This window comes from Cinclus cinclus, chromosome 15 (assembly GCF_963662255.1).
Source record: "Cinclus cinclus chromosome 15, bCinCin1.1, whole genome shotgun sequence".
Classification (NCBI taxonomy): Eukaryota; Metazoa; Chordata; class Aves; order Passeriformes; family Cinclidae; genus Cinclus; species Cinclus cinclus.
In genome coordinates, this window is record NC_085060.1 from 4,710,765 (window position 1) to 4,728,649 (window position 17,885).

Here is a 17,885-nt window from a genome sequence, read left to right on the forward strand (position 1 = left end):
AAAGGAGGAGTAGGCATAACAGAAGGCATGTTTGTATTACTTTGATAAAACACAATAAATAAAGCAGCAATAAAATAGGGGGGGAAACACAAAATGATACCAAGATGACTCTGGAATAGTGAGAATTATGTGAATATATATATTTTTTTTTTTTTTGGTAGGACTCTTTAAATGTGCTTTGAAAAGAGACATTTGAGGCCGGGGCAGAATTGTGCGACCATATCTATCTGGTCTATTGACTTTTGTGCTTGATTAAAATGCAGTCTTACAGATATTTAACATTTAATTTCTATTTCATAAAGTGGTTTTTTGCTTTCAGTGCTGTACTGCAAGGAAAAGCATATTCCAGGTATTTGAATTTCTCTAGAGTTTTTGCCTGCTTTAGAAGTGGAATATAATTCTGGATGTCTGGGTGCTACAGGGACTGATTTCAAAGAAGCTTGCCTTGGGAAAAGGCTATGGGAAAACACACACACAAAAAAGATAAATTAGGGAAAACATACTTTCTCTCCTCATGAATATAATAAGAATTTAAATTAGGAACAAGTTTTCATGTGTCACAGGCCTGCTACGTTTCCCATAGGTAATACAATCCTCAGTGAAGCTGGACTGGGTTTAATCAATTAATTCAAGATTTTTTAAAATTACTGTTGCTATTTTTTTAAACTCTCTGCGCTCTCTATTTGACATGGGAAAGAAAGCTGCTGAATTCAGTACATAAACAGTCACACGAGGACAAGTTCACATGGATTCGATTTGCACAGGCAGCTCAGAATCAGCACAGAATTTGTGCTCCACATTGCACTGGAATGCAAAGGGAGAACTGATAGACCCACCCCCACCCTCAGCTGAGATGTATAAATCACATTGCAAAACCTGGGCAATAAAATCGTTCCGCTTCCATTTTTGGAGCTAATTTGCAGATTTCTGTCTGTACTGCCTTAGACGTTGCAGGCATATCCTTAGAAATTTTGGCTAGTGCTGAAGGTGGCTCTCTGCACTAGTGCCTTGGGGACCAAGTGGTGGTTTGGACTCTGGGTCCAAGGGATAAAGTAAGTACTTCATGCATGGTTCTCTGATTCAGCAGACTGGTACGAAAATCTGGTGCCTGACCTAACAGGTGTAAAGACACAGCCTGTCTCCTCATGGAGCTATTTGGTGAGGACTGGGCTCGTGATGATGGAAAATAGGCACATTGTGAGCTCTGCTGTACCCCAAGGAAAAAGGTACCTGAGCCACAACAGGTGAGGTGACTCTGTGCAGCCTTACAGGGCAAACACCTCACCCCTACCCAGCTTCCCCAGGAGATGTTTAACCACTCTGCATTTATGGTGGGGTATGAAACAGGTGAAATGAAGCTTCCATAGCTTGGAAAGGACATGGAACAGCACTTTTCCACAAGGAACTTAGTTTATCAGCTCTCCATAAGGTAACGGGTGTTGCAGCTGTTCCCCAGCATCCCAAAGGCTTTAGGGAGAAGCTGTGAGCTCTGTGGGATGTGTGCAGTGCACAGCACTTTGGGGGACTGCCCTGGGCAGCACTTTGCTCCCCAGGCTGGAAGGGACACGGGCAGCAGCTGTACCTGTGTGCCCTCCTGTGTTAGGATCACAGCTGGGAGGGTGTGCAGCACATCTGGACTTTGTTTATGTTCTGTTTGTTCTCTTTGATGCAGCTACTGCTGGCCCAGGAGAGTCTGTGCTTGCATTCCTTTTTTTGAAGATACAGGCAGAATCAATACTCCCCAACACTGTTCAGGGCACTGAAATGCTGCTGGATTTCCACCCTCCCCAGTGCATTTGATAGGGCTTGCCCTTTTACTCAGGCTTTCTGCAATGTGTTATGTTAAGTGGAGAAAGAAAAGTACTCTTGGTATGCATCTAACTCATTTCAGCACAACTATTTGAACTTCATAAATGAATTTAGAAATGTGGCAGACACAGGAATAAACTGAGCGTGGAATGAAAGAGAAGTCACTTAAAGTGTATTGTTGCTGTTTTCCAGCTCTTAACTACCTTACCTGTCACTTGGAAAGGCCTGGTGAAATCCTGTACAAATTTCAAGAGGATGAAATAGGTTAAATGAATTCATCCTCACTTGGGTGTTAAGTATCACAAAAGAATTTGTTTATTTTTGTTTGTGATTAAGTATCAAATTCAAAGCAGCCCTTAAGAGCAGGCTGGTCAGTTTGCATTTCCTAAATCCTGCTTCAGATGAAGAGACTATAAAATGTATTCCATGCAAAGAATCCTGAATTCAGTTTCTAAATCAGAATTCAGAATAAGAAGTAAAATGAATGTAATTTATCTTAATTCAGTAACTTTTGTATTCCATTTTTCTGAAATGTTAATGCTGACAAAATATAAAAGCAAAATATAAAAGAGGTTCTTTGTTCATTGAGCTACAAATTTGTCAAGTTGCTCAAGTCTAAACTTATGATTAGGTTTTTAGGTAGGGGAATGTAACAGACTCCTCCTGTCTCTTGACAATTTCTTTGTGAATGGTCTTTTCCAAAGTCCTCTTTGTTCCAGATTAAAATACATCACAGGTAGTTGTCCTGTGCTTTAGCAAACATTACTTGAGCAGGGCTTTTTTTTTTTTCAGTTAAAGTGGCTGCTGTGAAGGACTGGGCTGGTAAAAATTAGTTTTGTGATAGATAGCACTGTGCTGAGGCTGGAAATAAAAACACAGGCAACAGAAATATCTCCACAATTGAGAATGAAAATCAATTTTAGGTGTGAGCCTGCTGGCAGAATCTTTGTATTGTTTCAATATTTCAGACTTTGTGTAGTTTCAAAGTTTTCACCAGTAACTTGGGGTCTTGAGCATCTCACCAGACTCCCGCAGCCCTGCTGTGAAGAATGTGGCCTTGGGCCACTCTGGCAGTCAGTGGAGGTCCCCACGCAGTGCTCAGCAGCAAGGGTCATACAGGAGAAAGTGTTAACTGGCTAATACTAAAATAAACAAAATATCCCTTTGAAAATATGAATGAAAGCACTTTACTGATCTAGAGGTACACACACATTACCTCTGATATGAAAAGAACTGAAACATTTTAATTCTGAAGTTCCTTATGACCCAAATATATGCCTGGAAGGGCTTTTCCTCTGCTTCCCAGCATGCTCAAGGTTTGGTCATTTGCTATAGAGTGCTGAAATCACACATGTTACCAATTTTCCAGCTCACAGTTTTACATCCTCTGAAGCAGTGTAAATTCAATTTAGTTCATAAGTGGCCGAGGTAAGGCCACCTTTAAATTTTGCTCTGTGTGTCAGTGCCATAGGCAGATGCCACAAACTGGGTGTGTGTGTGTGTGTGTGTGTGTGTGTGTGTGTGTTTGAAAACATTTTCATTCTTTCTCTGACTCACTAATGATAATATCATTTTGATTTCAGGTATGTACCTCAGGTCTTTGTATACAATTAGCTATCCAGGTTTAAAAATGTAATTTAAATCCCCATTTAACTTTCACAGTACTTGATTGTTTCATTGAGATTTATTTATGGAAACATGAAAGAGTATGAAAAGTACAAATGTGTGCTGCCAGGCTCAGTAAACACTCATCTCAGACTAAGTGAACTTACATCTAACAGCTTTTTTGTTTTTGCCCTGAGTGTTTGTCTCTCACTTAAGTGGTCTCATGCTTGCAAGCTGTTCTAATGCTGACCTTCAAGAGCCTCCAGGTACCAGTTAAGCCTTCCCCTTTCTCACTGGAGATAATCCTCAGTCTGAGGCATGTGCCTGGAGTGGCCCCGCTTATCCAAAAGGAATTGTGGGCAGGGGGATATGCTGAGGGCAGGGTGTGCATGGAGATAAAGGGAGCCTGGAATAGCTCTCATATAGAGAGAGCCTCCCTCAGGTCACGGTTTCAGAGCACATTTAGGGTTCTGGTTTGCATTTCTGCCCATCAGTGTGTCTCTGGGATCAGGGGCTTTCTCAGCAAGGCATTTCCATGGCTCATGTGCTGGTGAGATGTGTTTGATCCTGGAACCCTTAGTTCTATGCTGGGCTGTAATTGCTCCTGGGAGATTACGCTTTGGATAAGACCAAAACCCAAGGAACTTCTTTGCAAGCTTCAGGTTAGCCCACAAACCTTTGGACATGTTTTATGGAAAAAAGGCAAAACCACTGCTAATGAAGAAGACAGCCCATGGAAGGTCAAAATGTGTTCCTGGGATTTTGCTCAAACCTTTCCCACTAAGCAGGCTGGCTCTGTGGCTCATCACTTGGACAAAAGGAAACTGCTAAAACAACTGTTGCTGGTGAAAGAAAGGCTAGACAGGCACCCTCCATCTCCTAGAAGAGCATACAGATTGCTGACTACTAGCACTGCCTTGGCAGAAGGATGTATTTACAACATATATTGCTGAGAAATATGGCTGCGTACTAGTAAAGCCTAAGGGAGCTTGATATCCCTTCAGATTTGGGAGATTTCAAATATACTGTATTAATGTATTTAAAATTATTTTTTGCCTTTTTATATTTGACACGGAATGTCTGACAGTGTATGTTTGACTAAAATCCTTCTCTTGTGAGCATGAGAGCTGTAGTTGATTGGCATGCAGGCAGATCTGCTTTGGTTGTGGTGTTCTGATAAGTTTTTTGCCTCATCAGAGGGCAGAGGTGGCATTTGCATTGCAAGCTGGGCTGCAAGTTGCCTCTGGTAGAGCAGTAGAGCTGGCTTCTGCTCATAAAACTCTTTCAGACCTGGTGGTGAGACAGAATATTTGCTTTATGACTTAGAGCAAAACGCTAAGGCATCATCTGCGTGTTTCCCACTTGTCTGAGTTGTCTACAAAGTTATTTTATCTAAAGACATTTTTTTGATTGAGCGTTTGTTCCGTGATTCCCAAGAGGGTCATTGATCTCCCTAGCACAGTACCAAGAGTTGTCAAGGTAAGGGAGAACATATTGGCTGGTAATGAGCTGAATTCATAGCAAGGAAACTACCCTGGTATTTCAGGTGATTTCAGGCTGCTTGGATTGGTTTGATCTTGTCATTAGATGTCGGTGAAAGGTTTTACCTGGAAGAGCAGCAGATGGTGACTGTGTGTGAAGAATTTTGACAGAAATTAGACTGATCATCCAACCAGCTCAGTTCCCAAGGAGATGCTGATGTTTGTGTCTGAGGTTCTGCTCCTGAACATCAGCCCAGCCATCACTGCTGGATTGCCTGGGGAAGGCCAGCAGCTGTGGTGTGAGCTGGAGCCCCATCAAATGCACAAACCAACAGAAGTAATTCAGCAAAATATAAGGGCAGGTGGGAAAATAATTTATTTATTCAGTCTTATGCTGTTGTTTGCTGGTTTTCCATCTGGGCTCAGGTTGCTCAGTGCTCTCCCAAGGTCTGAGTAAAGGTCAGCAGCTCTTTCCAGGCACAGTCAGTAATGGCTTTCATCCCTTTACAGTTGTGCTTGCTGTGGGCAGGGAGGCCCTTCAAAGTTCATCCCCCTTTTATCTTTGGCTTTAAACCAATACAAGGCTGGCACAGTTGTTTTATTGGAATGGTCAGATAAAACTAGACCTAATCCAGCCCTGAAGGGGCATTGTTGCAATATTAGTACATGAAAAGCACTGCAGTTAGTCTACTGAAATATGGGGACGATGTGGAATTTTAGTGATTTTGGGCACTTCAGAAGCAACATTGTTCAATTTTTCTCTGAAGAGCTTTGATTTCTGAACCCAGTGCCATTTTTTACACACTGCAACTCATGGGGCTGCTGGCTGTTGGGGTTTGCTTCTCGCTCTCTAAATTAGAGAAATGTGCAGGAACTTTGAGACATTTCGGTTAAGAAACCAAACAGATTTGTTTCAGTTTAAATATGAGGTGCTTTTTTGCTTATGTTTGTTTAAATATGAGGTTGAAGATATGGATTTGAACATGTTTTCAGCAGCGTTCTTGTTTTTACAGTGGTGTATTTTTGGCACCACAGATTTGTTTGGCACACGGCTTTTTCTTTGTCTTTTTCTTTTCAATTGTCTTCAAATGTCAGGAGAGTGGCAGTGAGGTCCAAAGCCACCTGCAGCAGCAGAGCTCTTCCCATGGACACAGCAGACTTTGAATTGAGTGCTGACACCAGGAGAGGTGGTCCCTGGCCTTCCCAAGCTCAGGTAGCTGCAGCAAAATGTGACCCGTTTTGTATTCAGCCCTGAGAATTCCACACATGGATAAACAGAGTAAACCCATACGCAAGCCTCTGTTTTCTTTAGTTCAGGTAGCTGTTGTTGAAGAAAATGTTTTCTCCTAGAAGAGTGGAAATTACTCCCTTTGTTAGTGGAAATAACCATCAAAGACACAGCTATTCAGTAATCTCTCTAATCTCTGTCAGTCTCCTGGGTTTTCACTGAAGAACACAAGATATTAAACACAAAAAAAATATATTGTTTTTCATTTAAATCTAAGTATCTGTGAATATCAATTTGGACTTTTTTAGCCAACTTTTTTCTCTAGTAAATATTTTATTAATCTGTATTTGTAGTCATTTGGGTTTTGTTTTATTAATTTAGAATCTGTGAAGAGCATCTGTTACTCTGTGTCCACAGTGTCATGTCAGCCCCATTTGGTGAACATTTCTAGTGGCTTAAGGACATTAAAGCTGACAGGCAGGAGTTAGGACAACACTTGTAATTGGATTTGTAATCCAGAGGATCCCTCTTTCTGTGGCTTCGTGCTCCTCTCTCAAACAGAAGCTGAAGGAGGGTAGAGGAGCTTAAAAAATCACATTCACCTTCTCTGCAGTGGTGTAAAGGGATGTCCTCCTCAAGCTGCTGCCTGGCAGAAGGGTGCCCAGAGCTCCCAGTGCTGAGTCTAGCAGGGACCTGGTTCATGGTTTACTGCCTGGTAGTGGCTGGTTGTCTCAGCTGTGCCAGACACTGCTCAGACTTCAAACAAAAGGACCAAGAAGGCTGAAGAGCACTGTGATATACAACACTTTAACCTTGCAAGTTTTTGGAGCAGTGCTGCCTCTTTTGGGGAATTTGCTGCCACCTTAGTTAGAAAGGGTTATTTGACACAACTGGAAAAAGCCTCTGAGGCTGGAGAGTTCAGCTCACTAAGTCAGCCTGATGCTTGTTGATGAAGAGTGTGTCAGGGAGAAACTCAGGAAATGTTCTGCTGGGGCTCAGAGAGCTGCACTGACGAAAGGCTGTGGACAGCAGTCAGCTTCAGAGCCTCTTGCCTGGTTTGACACTCAGCCTCCTTGCACTGCTGTGGGGAGTTTGGTATTCTCCGACCAACTGACCTCAGTTCTTAAATTATGGACAGTTAAAACTGCATTGTTAGTGCTGTGGATTGCTTGAGTCAAGTGGAGCTGAATGCCTTCTCTGTACTTGTTCAAACAGCAGAATTCAGACGGGCAGGCATCCATGTTTGTCCAGGAGCCTTGGCAATGCTTAGGGGTGATCAAGGCACCCCTGCTGAAACAAGGGCCAGGCTGTGAGCCGTGTCTGCAAGCAGATATTCGTGCACTGGGGATGGTGGCAGCAGTGATTTTGCAGTAGTCCCCCATGAAGGAAGCCCCTCTGAGGTGTCTGAGACCTTTCACACGTCTCACTGTGAGTCAGTCCCTGTTGCCCAAGGTATGGGCAGAATTAGTTCCCAATCAGACTCAATTGTGCAGCGGATTGGTGATAAATCATATATTAAAGAACGAGTTTCAAAGGAGAGGTGTGAGGTGAAAGAAGGTATTTGAGATGAGGGTAGTGCTGCTCCCTGAGCAGTGTTGAATCCAGCTGACAGCTGAATCAAAGCTTATCAGAGGGCATCTTTCTTCCTACTGCTCTTAATGATGGGATTTTCCCAGAATGGAAGAAAGTGCAAATAAAAACTTAGCTCTCTCTTTCTTCTGTGCATCCTCAGTTTGAAATCTCACTTTGTTATGTGAGAGGTGAGGGCAACTATTCCAGGGAGCAGCTGCCCCCTCATTCCCTGTCATTGATGCTGAGCTATCTCATGCTCTGCAGTATTTTAGGCTGTCATCAGTGCTCTTGATTTGTACATCCATCACATCCCAGAACTAGGTTATTCTTCCCAAATATACTTCACGTGTGTCACATGAATGTCAGTTTATGTGTGAAGATATCCCGAAACCCCATCTCATTTCCCTTGGCTAAAGCAATAACACCAACTTAAATGATGACTACTTCATGAGTGAACTTTCATTCATTTTGGAGTTTAATTTCAAAGAATGGGTGTTATAGAGGGCACTAGAGCATAAAAAACATGCAGATACAATCCTGGTGTAACGGCATTGACCTAATTCAAATTTCTTCTTCGTGGAAAGAGTGCTCATTCTTCCACCATTTCCCAAATGTCTGTGGTTTGATGGAGCCAAGGCATTAGGATGATGTCTTTAATGATGGAGTTATGGGGTGAAGTTTATTGCAGTGGCAGGGAATTGGCACAAGCAAATAACAGGTAAGATATCAGAAAGGAGGCAGTTGCCTCGCTGAAGGTGAACTGATGAGCATTGACATGCAGAGGAAAGAAGAGCAAATCCTGGAACTGGTACTTGAACTAAGAAAACACATGCTCCAGTCACAGAAGGCATTTATAATTGTTAATTTTCAGAAGAAATTTCATCACTTGATTACTGCCAAATGGTAATTTTCTGGTAATGACAAAGTGCAGATGAATTCCCCAAAATCTTGAAACACTTAGCTGGAGTGGGAAAAATGCCCTTGTTAATCTCTTTAGCATGTAATTCTTCCTGTTTAGAAATTCAGAGTCCCACAGGATTCGCTTTATGACTTGTGATGTTCGCAGCAACTCCAAAAAAGCAAGTCAGGCACACATTGGCCTGGTTGTGTTGGTTATTTCTTGGGTGGAGGAGCTCAAGGAGGGCCTGGCCAGCCACAGAGGTGTCTGAGGAGTGGTGCTCCATGACAGCCAGGTGCCCAGAGGGGAGCACAGGATTCATTCTGTTGCTCTCTAGCTGCTTGAATGTGCAGGAGGGTTTTTTTTTTTGTTTTTTTTTTTTTTTTTGTTTTTGTTTTTTTGTTGGTTTGTTTATTTAAAAGGGTAGAAAAGAACTAGAAATAAAGATAATCAAAGGCATAGAATGAATTTGGTATGAGGAGAGGGAGTGAACAGCATTTCCATGGCATTCTTCAGCTCCAAAGGAGATGTCAGACAGACAGGCGAGATGATTACAGGTCTATAGAATCACTAAGAACGTGGAAAAGGTGACCAGATTGTGATTATTCGCTGTTCCTCACAGCAGGTGAACTGTGGGGAGTCAAAGGCAGCAAATTTAAATGAGCAAGAAACACTTTGTCCAGATGAAAAACAGATAGGTTGAGGACCTGAATTCCATTGAGTATTGTGGAGTTAGAAATGAGATCAAGGATTCATAAGATTTAATACGAAGATAGATCTCTCAAAGGTTATTTTAAAAATGAGGTTCTGGATACAAATTCTTGCTTTGGAATTTTCTAAGGTATAATGCTTACAGCTGCCCCATTTTGTACCCATTTTTTACCCATTTTGTACCACGGCCCTAAACTTCTGGTACTTACCAAAGACATGAGACAAGACTAGATGAACCCACGACACTCTTAACTAGATCTGGCCCACCGCATGTTTTCATGTACACACAGGTTGTGATATTCTAAAATATGCTGTTTCTTCTGGAAGGTTTTGGGTCTGTCCTGATGTGGGACTGAGCTTCACAGATCAGGGGATGAAGTTTGGATTTCAGTGCGTGTGAAAAATATTTGAGTGATATCTTGCAGAGACCACTTTCTGTTTGCACTGAGGTTGTCTACAGTGGCCATGAGATCCAGAACTTTGCTTCCATGTGTCTGTGATGCCATGGAAAAAGTGGCTATTTTTCTGTCAGGATTATTTTAATTACTGTAAGAATCTTGCTTTTGAATCTTCATAATTTTAATGCTTCCATATTTCAAAAATTTTTCTCTAAAATATCCTCTTTTCCACCCTATGTCAGTGATTTCAAACTGCCCTCTCCCTCCACACTGGCAGGTATGGAGTGGTCACCTGGAACACAGCAGAGTGGTGACTGCCTTTCCTACACCCCCAAATTCCAATTAATGCTAGAACAATTGGAGTTAGGCTGCATTCACTGAGTCAGCTGTGGAGCACAGCAAAGCTGCTGTTCCTGGAGGAGGGTGTCATACCCTGGAGCTGTGCTCCCAGGCGTGTTGGTGAATGTTTTCCCTTTCACCTGGAAGCAGTAACTTCTCTTGCAGGCAGCTTTAGGCAGTGGGCTGAATGCATGAAGTACCTGCATTGTCTCTGCTGCCTCTTTGGAGCCAGATCTGTGCAGGTAACAGTCTCCTTTTTGGTTTCATTTTTCTAGGGATATCTATGCCTATTCCAGTCATTGGTTTGCAGGATGACTCCCGGGTGTTTGTAAATGGGACCTGTGTCCTTAATGACGAGAACTTCGTCCTCATTGGATCCTTCATGGCTTTCTTCATCCCTCTCATCATCATGGTGATCACGTATTGCCTGACTGTCCAGGTGCTGCAGAGACAGGCCACGGTGTTCATGTGTGGAGAGGTGCCCAAGCAGAGGAGGAGCAGCGTGAACTGCCTCAAGAAGGAAAACAACACAGAGAACATTTCAATGCTTCACAATCACGAGGGGGCATCCCACTTGAACTCCCCTGTAAATAAGGAGGCAGTGCTTTTCCGGAAAGGAACGATGCAGTCCATCAACAACGAGAGAAGAGCCTCCAAGGTCCTGGGCATCGTCTTCTTTTTGTTCCTCATCATGTGGTGCCCGTTTTTCATCACTAATGTCATGTCGGTCCTTTGCAAGGAAGCCTGCGATAAAGACCTGTTGAGTGAACTCCTTGACGTGTTTGTCTGGGTGGGCTACGTGTGCTCTGGGGTGAATCCCCTGGTGTACACCCTCTTCAACAAAACCTACCGCAGGGCTTTCTCCAATTACATCCGCTGCCAATACAAGCCCGGTAAAAAATCAGCACTGAGGCAGAATCAGTGTCTGAATGTGGCTTCAACAGCTTTATATGGAAAAGACCTGACTTTAACTAGTTATCGAAACGGCAATGAATTCAATAGCATGGAACTAGATGAGGCAGAGGAGGGCCTTGAGATGCAACCAGGGACTTCAGAGCTCTCCATAAACAGCTGTAATGTTGTAAGTGAGCGAGTGAGCTGTGTGTAAAAGTGACTCTCACAGACCTTTGCTACGGTGTATCTGTAGCCAAAATATATTGTGTAAAAATGTGTTGGTCAAAGGACAATGTAAATATTGCATTCTGAACAAAGCTTTCTCTTTTTTTCTTTTTTTTTTTAAGAGAAAAAAGAGTTGTCCTTCCAGTCCAGTACTTAAAATAATATATATTAATATACTGCAGTGAAGTTTAAGGTTCTATATTTACTGTTAATACTAGATCAGAACTATTAGTTACTTTGCATATGTCATGGACAAAATGTTTGAATTCTTCTTCCAGTGCATGAACAAAAATGCTGAATATTTATCTCAGGTGGAATTTGCTGGAGTCCAGAATGGCACGTTAATAGTTATATATCAAATACATGCTATTAGACTTGGTCAGTATAACTTTCTTTTTCAAGTTGACAGTAAATATATACTTTAAATCCTCACCCCTATTTGTGCCGTGTAAAGACTTTACAGAAACCTGGCAGAGAGACATCACAACAGTCTGGTGGCCATGCAGGCACCTGGCCAGACATGTCCTGTTATGTGTAGTGGATTCTGCCATACTGGGCCAGTCTTGCACTTCAAGGGGCCTTTGTTAGATTCTGGCTCCCTCTCCAATCCTGCTGTTTTCTTTCCATTCCTCAGGAGTCTCTGGCTCCCCTAAGAAGTGTAGGGAATGCAGTTTTGCATTCCTGGCTGGGATCACTTTCAAACTTAGAGAAGAAGCATGAGAAAGAATGATCCCCAGTTATCTAATTCAAACATTCAGTAAATGGAAGGCCTAGGATTCATTAAAAGCCCTCCTTTGGTCTTGCAGATCCCCATCAGCTCTGGGATGGAGCTGGCTGTGCTCAGGGTGGCCAGCCCTGCCCCACAGGTTGCTGGAGGATCAGGGGCTTTGCCCTACCTGAAGAAGAGCACTTCTGGCTTTGGAAGAGTCCAAATCTCTTCTCTTCTCTTCTCTTCTCTTCTCTTCTCTTCTCTTCTCTTCTCTTCTCTTCTCTTCTCTTCTCTTCTCTTCTCTTCTCTTCTCTTCTCTTCTCTTCTCTTCTCTTCTCTTCTCTTCTCTTCTCTTCTCTTCTCTTCTCTTCTCTTCTCTTCTCTTCTCTTTTCTCTTCTCTTCTCTTCTCTTCTCTTTCTTCTCTTCTCACATCTAGTTATTCTTTAGCTGGTTTAGCATTGGTTTTTATTTTCCAGCACAGTGCTGGTGGTAGAACACTGCTCTGTTCTGGGGGCAGAGCAGAAGGTTCTCTGTGTGTGGTGCTGGCCAGGGTCGAGCTGTGAGGAGCAGGATGTGCTTCCCTGGGGAGCTCCCTGGGGAATGCTGGAGAGAGGTGTAAGCCAGGGTCCCTGCTCCTGTCTCAGGAGGGGGTGGGCAGAGCTGAACAGAGCATTTGAGTGGAATCATTTGCTGGTGACATGGCTCTAAAGCAAACAGTGACCAGGGACAACAGGGAAGCACACCTGGAGCTAGCCTGTGTGGAGTATTAATCTGGAGTAACTTCTAAATTTGATTTATTCCATTTTACTCCCAAAGTAAATTAGAGTATATCATATTAACACCGCTTACATCTTTAATGAAAGCACCCACATTGGGATTGAATGCATTTTAAGTAATCTGCTCTTAATACACACCATGTATAATTTGAATTAATTTTCCTCTGCATTCCTGTGTACACAAACCCTCCAAGGCACTGTGTCTTTCTGGCACTGTGCCTCTGGGGTGATGCCTCTCATGCAGATTTCCCTATGTGGAATATTGTCTAATGCCAGATATCACCCATAAGGTTTTTATATCTTCATTAACTACTACACAGATGCTGCAGTGCCCATCTAACATGGATGCATTGAGCATCACTGACAGCCTCTGGCTAAGATAATTGTCAGAACAGAGAAGCTTACACTAGGCATGGATAAATCACATTTTATTTACATGATTTGCTTGTACTCTCAGCTTGTTGTGTTCATTCCATTAAAATTAATTTGTAGAAGAACTGGAAAATTCTGCCAGTGCTTGAGGTGGTGTTGTGCTGTTGCACTACTGTGTGCAGCTGCAACCTTGCTGAGGCCACTGCTGAAACACGTTTGGGCTGTATCTGCTGCAGGGATTGATCCCAGACTGATGCACTGAAGTTGATAATCTTCTTTTCTCCCTCATCCCCTCCTGGGATAAATCCATAGTACTTCCCTGCAGAGAGGTGAGGTATCCCAGTGCGGGGTGCAGCTCACTGCTTGCAGAAGGCAGCTGAGCTGCTCAACCTGCCAGCCTGCAGATACCACCATGGGCTTGGGAATCCACTTGCCTCTCCAAAAATGTCAGGTAATCAGTAGGAATACCACTGGCCAGAGACACAAACTTGCACCTTCAGTGACTGCCCTTTACCCTGAGTCAAATTTTATTATCTCAAACAGTATAGAAAAATCAGAAAAATAACAGTGCATTTTAAATTTTTCCCCTCTGGGTGAATTTATAGGATATCTCTTCCAAACATGTATATGTGTGTATATATATACACGTGTGAGTTTGTACTCATATATATATATATATATATACACATATGTATCTTTACAAACCAACCAGAGACTTTGAAAGCCTTTAGCAATAAGCTGAATTACAGTAGCTTCTAGAACACGTGTAAATTGTGTGAATAGCACCTTTTCCACAGCATCCTCGAGCTCAGTGTAAGTGTTCACACAGGCATTGTCTTTGCATAGGAGCCTTCATGTCCCACCCTTGCCAGTTCTGTTGTATGGGCAAAAAGGGAACCTGCTATATTTGGATGTAAATAATGAGAATTGAACAGAGAATTTTCAGAATTTTTATAAGTGTTTTTAAAAAATTTCAGCGCCAGAACTGTAAATATGCCAACCTCAGCTGGACCTGTTCTGATGTCTGTCTCTTGTTTGGATGAAGAGCCAAGGGGACTGCCTTACAGCACCTACGTTCCTCCCAGCCAGCAGGGGAGAACATTTCTCTGAATGGTTAAATACTGTCATGTACCCAACTTTCTTTGGGTCATTCACATCAGGGTTTTGTGATGCTGCTATTAATTTATTAAAGGAAGTTTGTTGGTTTAATAATTCTTCTTTTTTTTTTTTTTGATGGTCTATCAGAAAATAAATAAGTGAACATGCGCTTTCTTTCTTTCATCTGTCCCCAGTTAAAATATGTCCTGGCCAGAAAACAAACCAACAACAAAAAGAGGATAAGGACCTCTACTTGAAATATGGCCCACAGCTGCTTAATCACAGGAATTAGTGTCAGCAGACATCCCAACACTCCCAACCCCAAAACTTGTTAAATGTGAAAGCAGTGGTAGATTATTCTCCCTCTTCAAATTACTCCCTGCAGGAACAACTGTTAAAATTTGCATTTTTTTGAGCTGTGTGAATTTGAAGAACTGATTTGGTTCTCTGAAACTTAACCAAAGCAGGTTGTCCCCACAGCTCCTTTGCTTCTCCTGAGATGTAACCATTAACTGTGGTGGTGCCTCCAGAAGCCCTGCCTGGGGCTGTCTTGTGGGAACATCTGCTGGAAGCTTTGTGTGAGTCCTCAAATCCCAGCTCAGGTATGGTTTTGTTTTACAAATAGTGTCTGTGGTAGTGTTTTGCTTTTATTTGGACTGAAGAAGTGTCAATAATTCCTTGGAAATGGTTGGAGGCTGAGATGTGCTGGCTGCTTTGCTTCCCAAACCAGATGGAGCTGTGCAGGCAGGCTGCCCCATGGGACAGCACACACGCAGAGGCTCTGTCCCAGCAAACAGAGCACCCCCTTTGGAGCTGGGGAATCTGCTCCTGAGGGCAGCCCAGGTCAGAGCTGGCATCTTTCTGAGCTGTAGGGGCTTGCAGCCCGAGGTCAGAAGCAAGGCTGGCCATGGAGTTCAGGCACAAACCCCTGTGGCTGGGCAGTCTGGTTTCTAGAGCTGAGCTGGCTCATCTCATCTGTTCCATGTTGGCCCACACAGCCAGGTCTGGGGTGCAGCATCCGTGGGATCAGCCGTGGTGGCTTTGGGGACCCGTGCGTGCCTCACAGGCTGTGCTTTGAGGAGAAGGTCAGCTCCTCCTGTCCTGTGCTTGCTGAAGGTAAGAGCAGCTACCCAGAGACTGTGGCATTTAAGAGGTGACACAGTTCAGAGCCAATGCTGAGCAGCCTCAAGACATCCCACCTCAGCACGGCTCTTTATTGTCTGAATAACTGTGAGTCTGCAATAGTTTTCATCTGAGTGATAATTTAAAGATGTAAATGCTGGATGTGTGAGTAAGCACTGTGAACAGTGTGGTTCCTGCTGTTTTCTCTGCAGAGACACTAATGTCAATCCTTAGAGCCTTTCTTCTGGAGAGCCCTGTGAAAAGTTTCCTCACTGGTGTGGCGGGTGCCTGGTGCTCTTCCCAGTCAGCATCCAAGGTGTTGGAGACATGAGGGCCCTGGAGAGACACAGATTCCAAGGAAGAAACATCTTTTAAGGAAGAAAAGCAAACCTCAGTCAGCCCTTTAGAAATACCATTTAACTTTGGACTACTGAAGGGTGTCTGATACCGTGGCAGGCAAGTTGTGCATTCCAAAAGCAGAGCCTGTCATGTGATAAAGAAGCAGATGTCTCTTGGATGGCTGTCCCCCCTGTGTCACAGCATCATTAGGAGAGCCACTTGCCAAGAACTGCATTTGGCTTTGCTTCCATTTCAGGGGCAGAAAAGGCATCAGAGGCTTTTTCCTAGGAAAAGGCACACAAACCAGCACCAAGCCTTGTGCAGGTGAAACAGAAGGACAGAGATAGGCAGATGTGTGCACACATCTGTGTACATGAACACACACATCTCAGAGAGCCCAGAGAGCCGCAGATGTCATCACACTTTATTATTCCTTTGAAAAAATGGGAGTATCTGAAAAGCCGAGGAGGAAAGCTGTGATGGGGATATCAAATATACCTGTTGGTGTGAATGTTAGATGGGGACATTTCCAGTGATAATGTAGTTTGTGGGAGTGCATGCATCAAAAAAAAAAATGCTTTTGTTATTTTTTATTCCTTTTTAACTATGAACTATTATCTGTTTTGTCTCTCCCTCATTTTTTCTGTAAGTCTCAGGTCTTCTGCTTGTTTGCTTTTGCACACACTGAAACCTGTGCTCTGAAGCTATCAGAAAACATCCATGTGATGTGCCATTCCCTCTCAACTGTGCAGGGAGGCTGCAGTCCCATAACAACATGGAGATGGAGAGGATTCAGGTGAGAGACTTTAGCTCTATACAATCAATGCAAATCAGTGCAAAAGTCACACTTGCTGATTAAAGAACCACACCAGAACATCTTTAATAAACAGTCAAGTGCATGAGCTACACACAAAAAATTTGCTTAAGGCTGTCCTAAATCCCAGGTTTTGCTGACAGCAGGAGGGTGTGTGGGTACATGTGGAGGGAGTGTGGCAGCAGCAGGGATTCTGCTCTGGGCAGATCTCCCACATGGTCCCTCCAAGAGGACGCTTGTCTCAGGACCCAGCACAGCATCCCAGCACATTTCCATGGGATTGACTCCACCCTTTCCAGCCACAGAAGCTGTTGCAGGAGCCCTTCCCTAGCCACAGCTCCAAGGGTCTGTGGAGGGGCCTGGCAAATGGGTAAGTGTCTAGTGGTGACAAAGACCAAATAACTCTGGTGTCTCTGGGGTGGTGACAACAAGAGAATTACACAGACCGCTCACAGCAGGCAATGGGTGACAAATTATTGTAGAAAACTGAGACTCTGGAGCAATCCTTCTTCCATATTATGTTAATGTTTTCTTATGCTCTGCTTCTCCAAAAAACAAAGGATCTCCTAGCAGATAAATGTAATTTCCCCAGCAGATTCCTGGGACGGTGGTAGCTGCTTTGTGACTCTAGAGGGTACCAACACTTAGGTGACTTGAAAAATTAATCATGCAGCACCACACAGGGGAATGTTAAATCCATTGTTCTGAATTTTCCTGTGCTTGAATTGTATAAATTGGATAAATTAATGTTTAGTTACAATACAGCTAGATTATCCAATGTGTATTTTTAATAGGATCTAATTTTGAGTGATTTAAATTTCTGACACACACAAAAAAACTCCGTAAAGATTTTAGACCGGTTAGAAGTGTTAGACCACTGCCTGGTTACATTTGTTAAAATTTAGAGCAGCCTTACATCTGTGTGTGCTGCTGATGTTGTTGTCTCCTCCTACAGAAGGACAGGTGGGTGCCAGTGATGGATGTTTATCAAAGGTTTTAATCAGGGTCCTTTTCCCTGACTGACAGCTAGAATAGCTCTCCTGTGACACTGGGGGAGGAAGATTTCAGTGCCTCTCCTGTGGAGCCTGCACTTCCCAAAGATCATGACACTGCTCAAAGCAACAGGTAAGCACAATAGCCCAGCAGAGATCTCAGCTGTGCTGGGGTTCCTCCCCTACAGACATCAGCAGTTCATGTCCCACAGTGTCTCCATTGAAGATCCACGGGTCGCAGTGACTCACCCGAGAAGCCGTGGCAAGGTCTGGTCCCCTTGGCTAAGTATTCCTCATCTTTTCTTTTTGCAGCACAGCACAAGGCTGGAGCACGGGTGGGACACCCCTCAAGTGAACATTTGCTCTCTCTTGTACCTTTTCTAGGTGTACTGAAGAGAAAACTGCCCGGATCCTGCACCAGTGATGGCGTTTGGCAAAGTGCAGGGATGAATTCCTGCTGTGCAGCTCAGCAGCAGAGTGAGGCAGCAGACCATGGCCAGGA

General features: G+C 43.5%; 1 protein-coding gene across 3 annotated transcripts in view; it reads left to right on the plus strand.

Moving 5' to 3' along the window:
• Window positions 1-11,276, plus strand: part of HTR2C (5-hydroxytryptamine receptor 2C) — a 78,565-nt gene extending 67,289 nt beyond the window's left edge. For all 3 annotated transcript variants that reach the window (XM_062502870.1, XM_062502872.1, XM_062502871.1), the window contains one exon: window positions 10,317-11,276. In XM_062502870.1, coding sequence (XP_062358854.1) covers window positions 10,317-11,149 — 833 coding nt within the window. In that variant the 3' untranslated portion in view covers window positions 11,150-11,276. The remainder of the gene's footprint in view (window positions 1-10,316) is intronic.
• The last annotated feature ends 6,609 nt before the right edge of the window (window positions 11,277-17,885 follow it).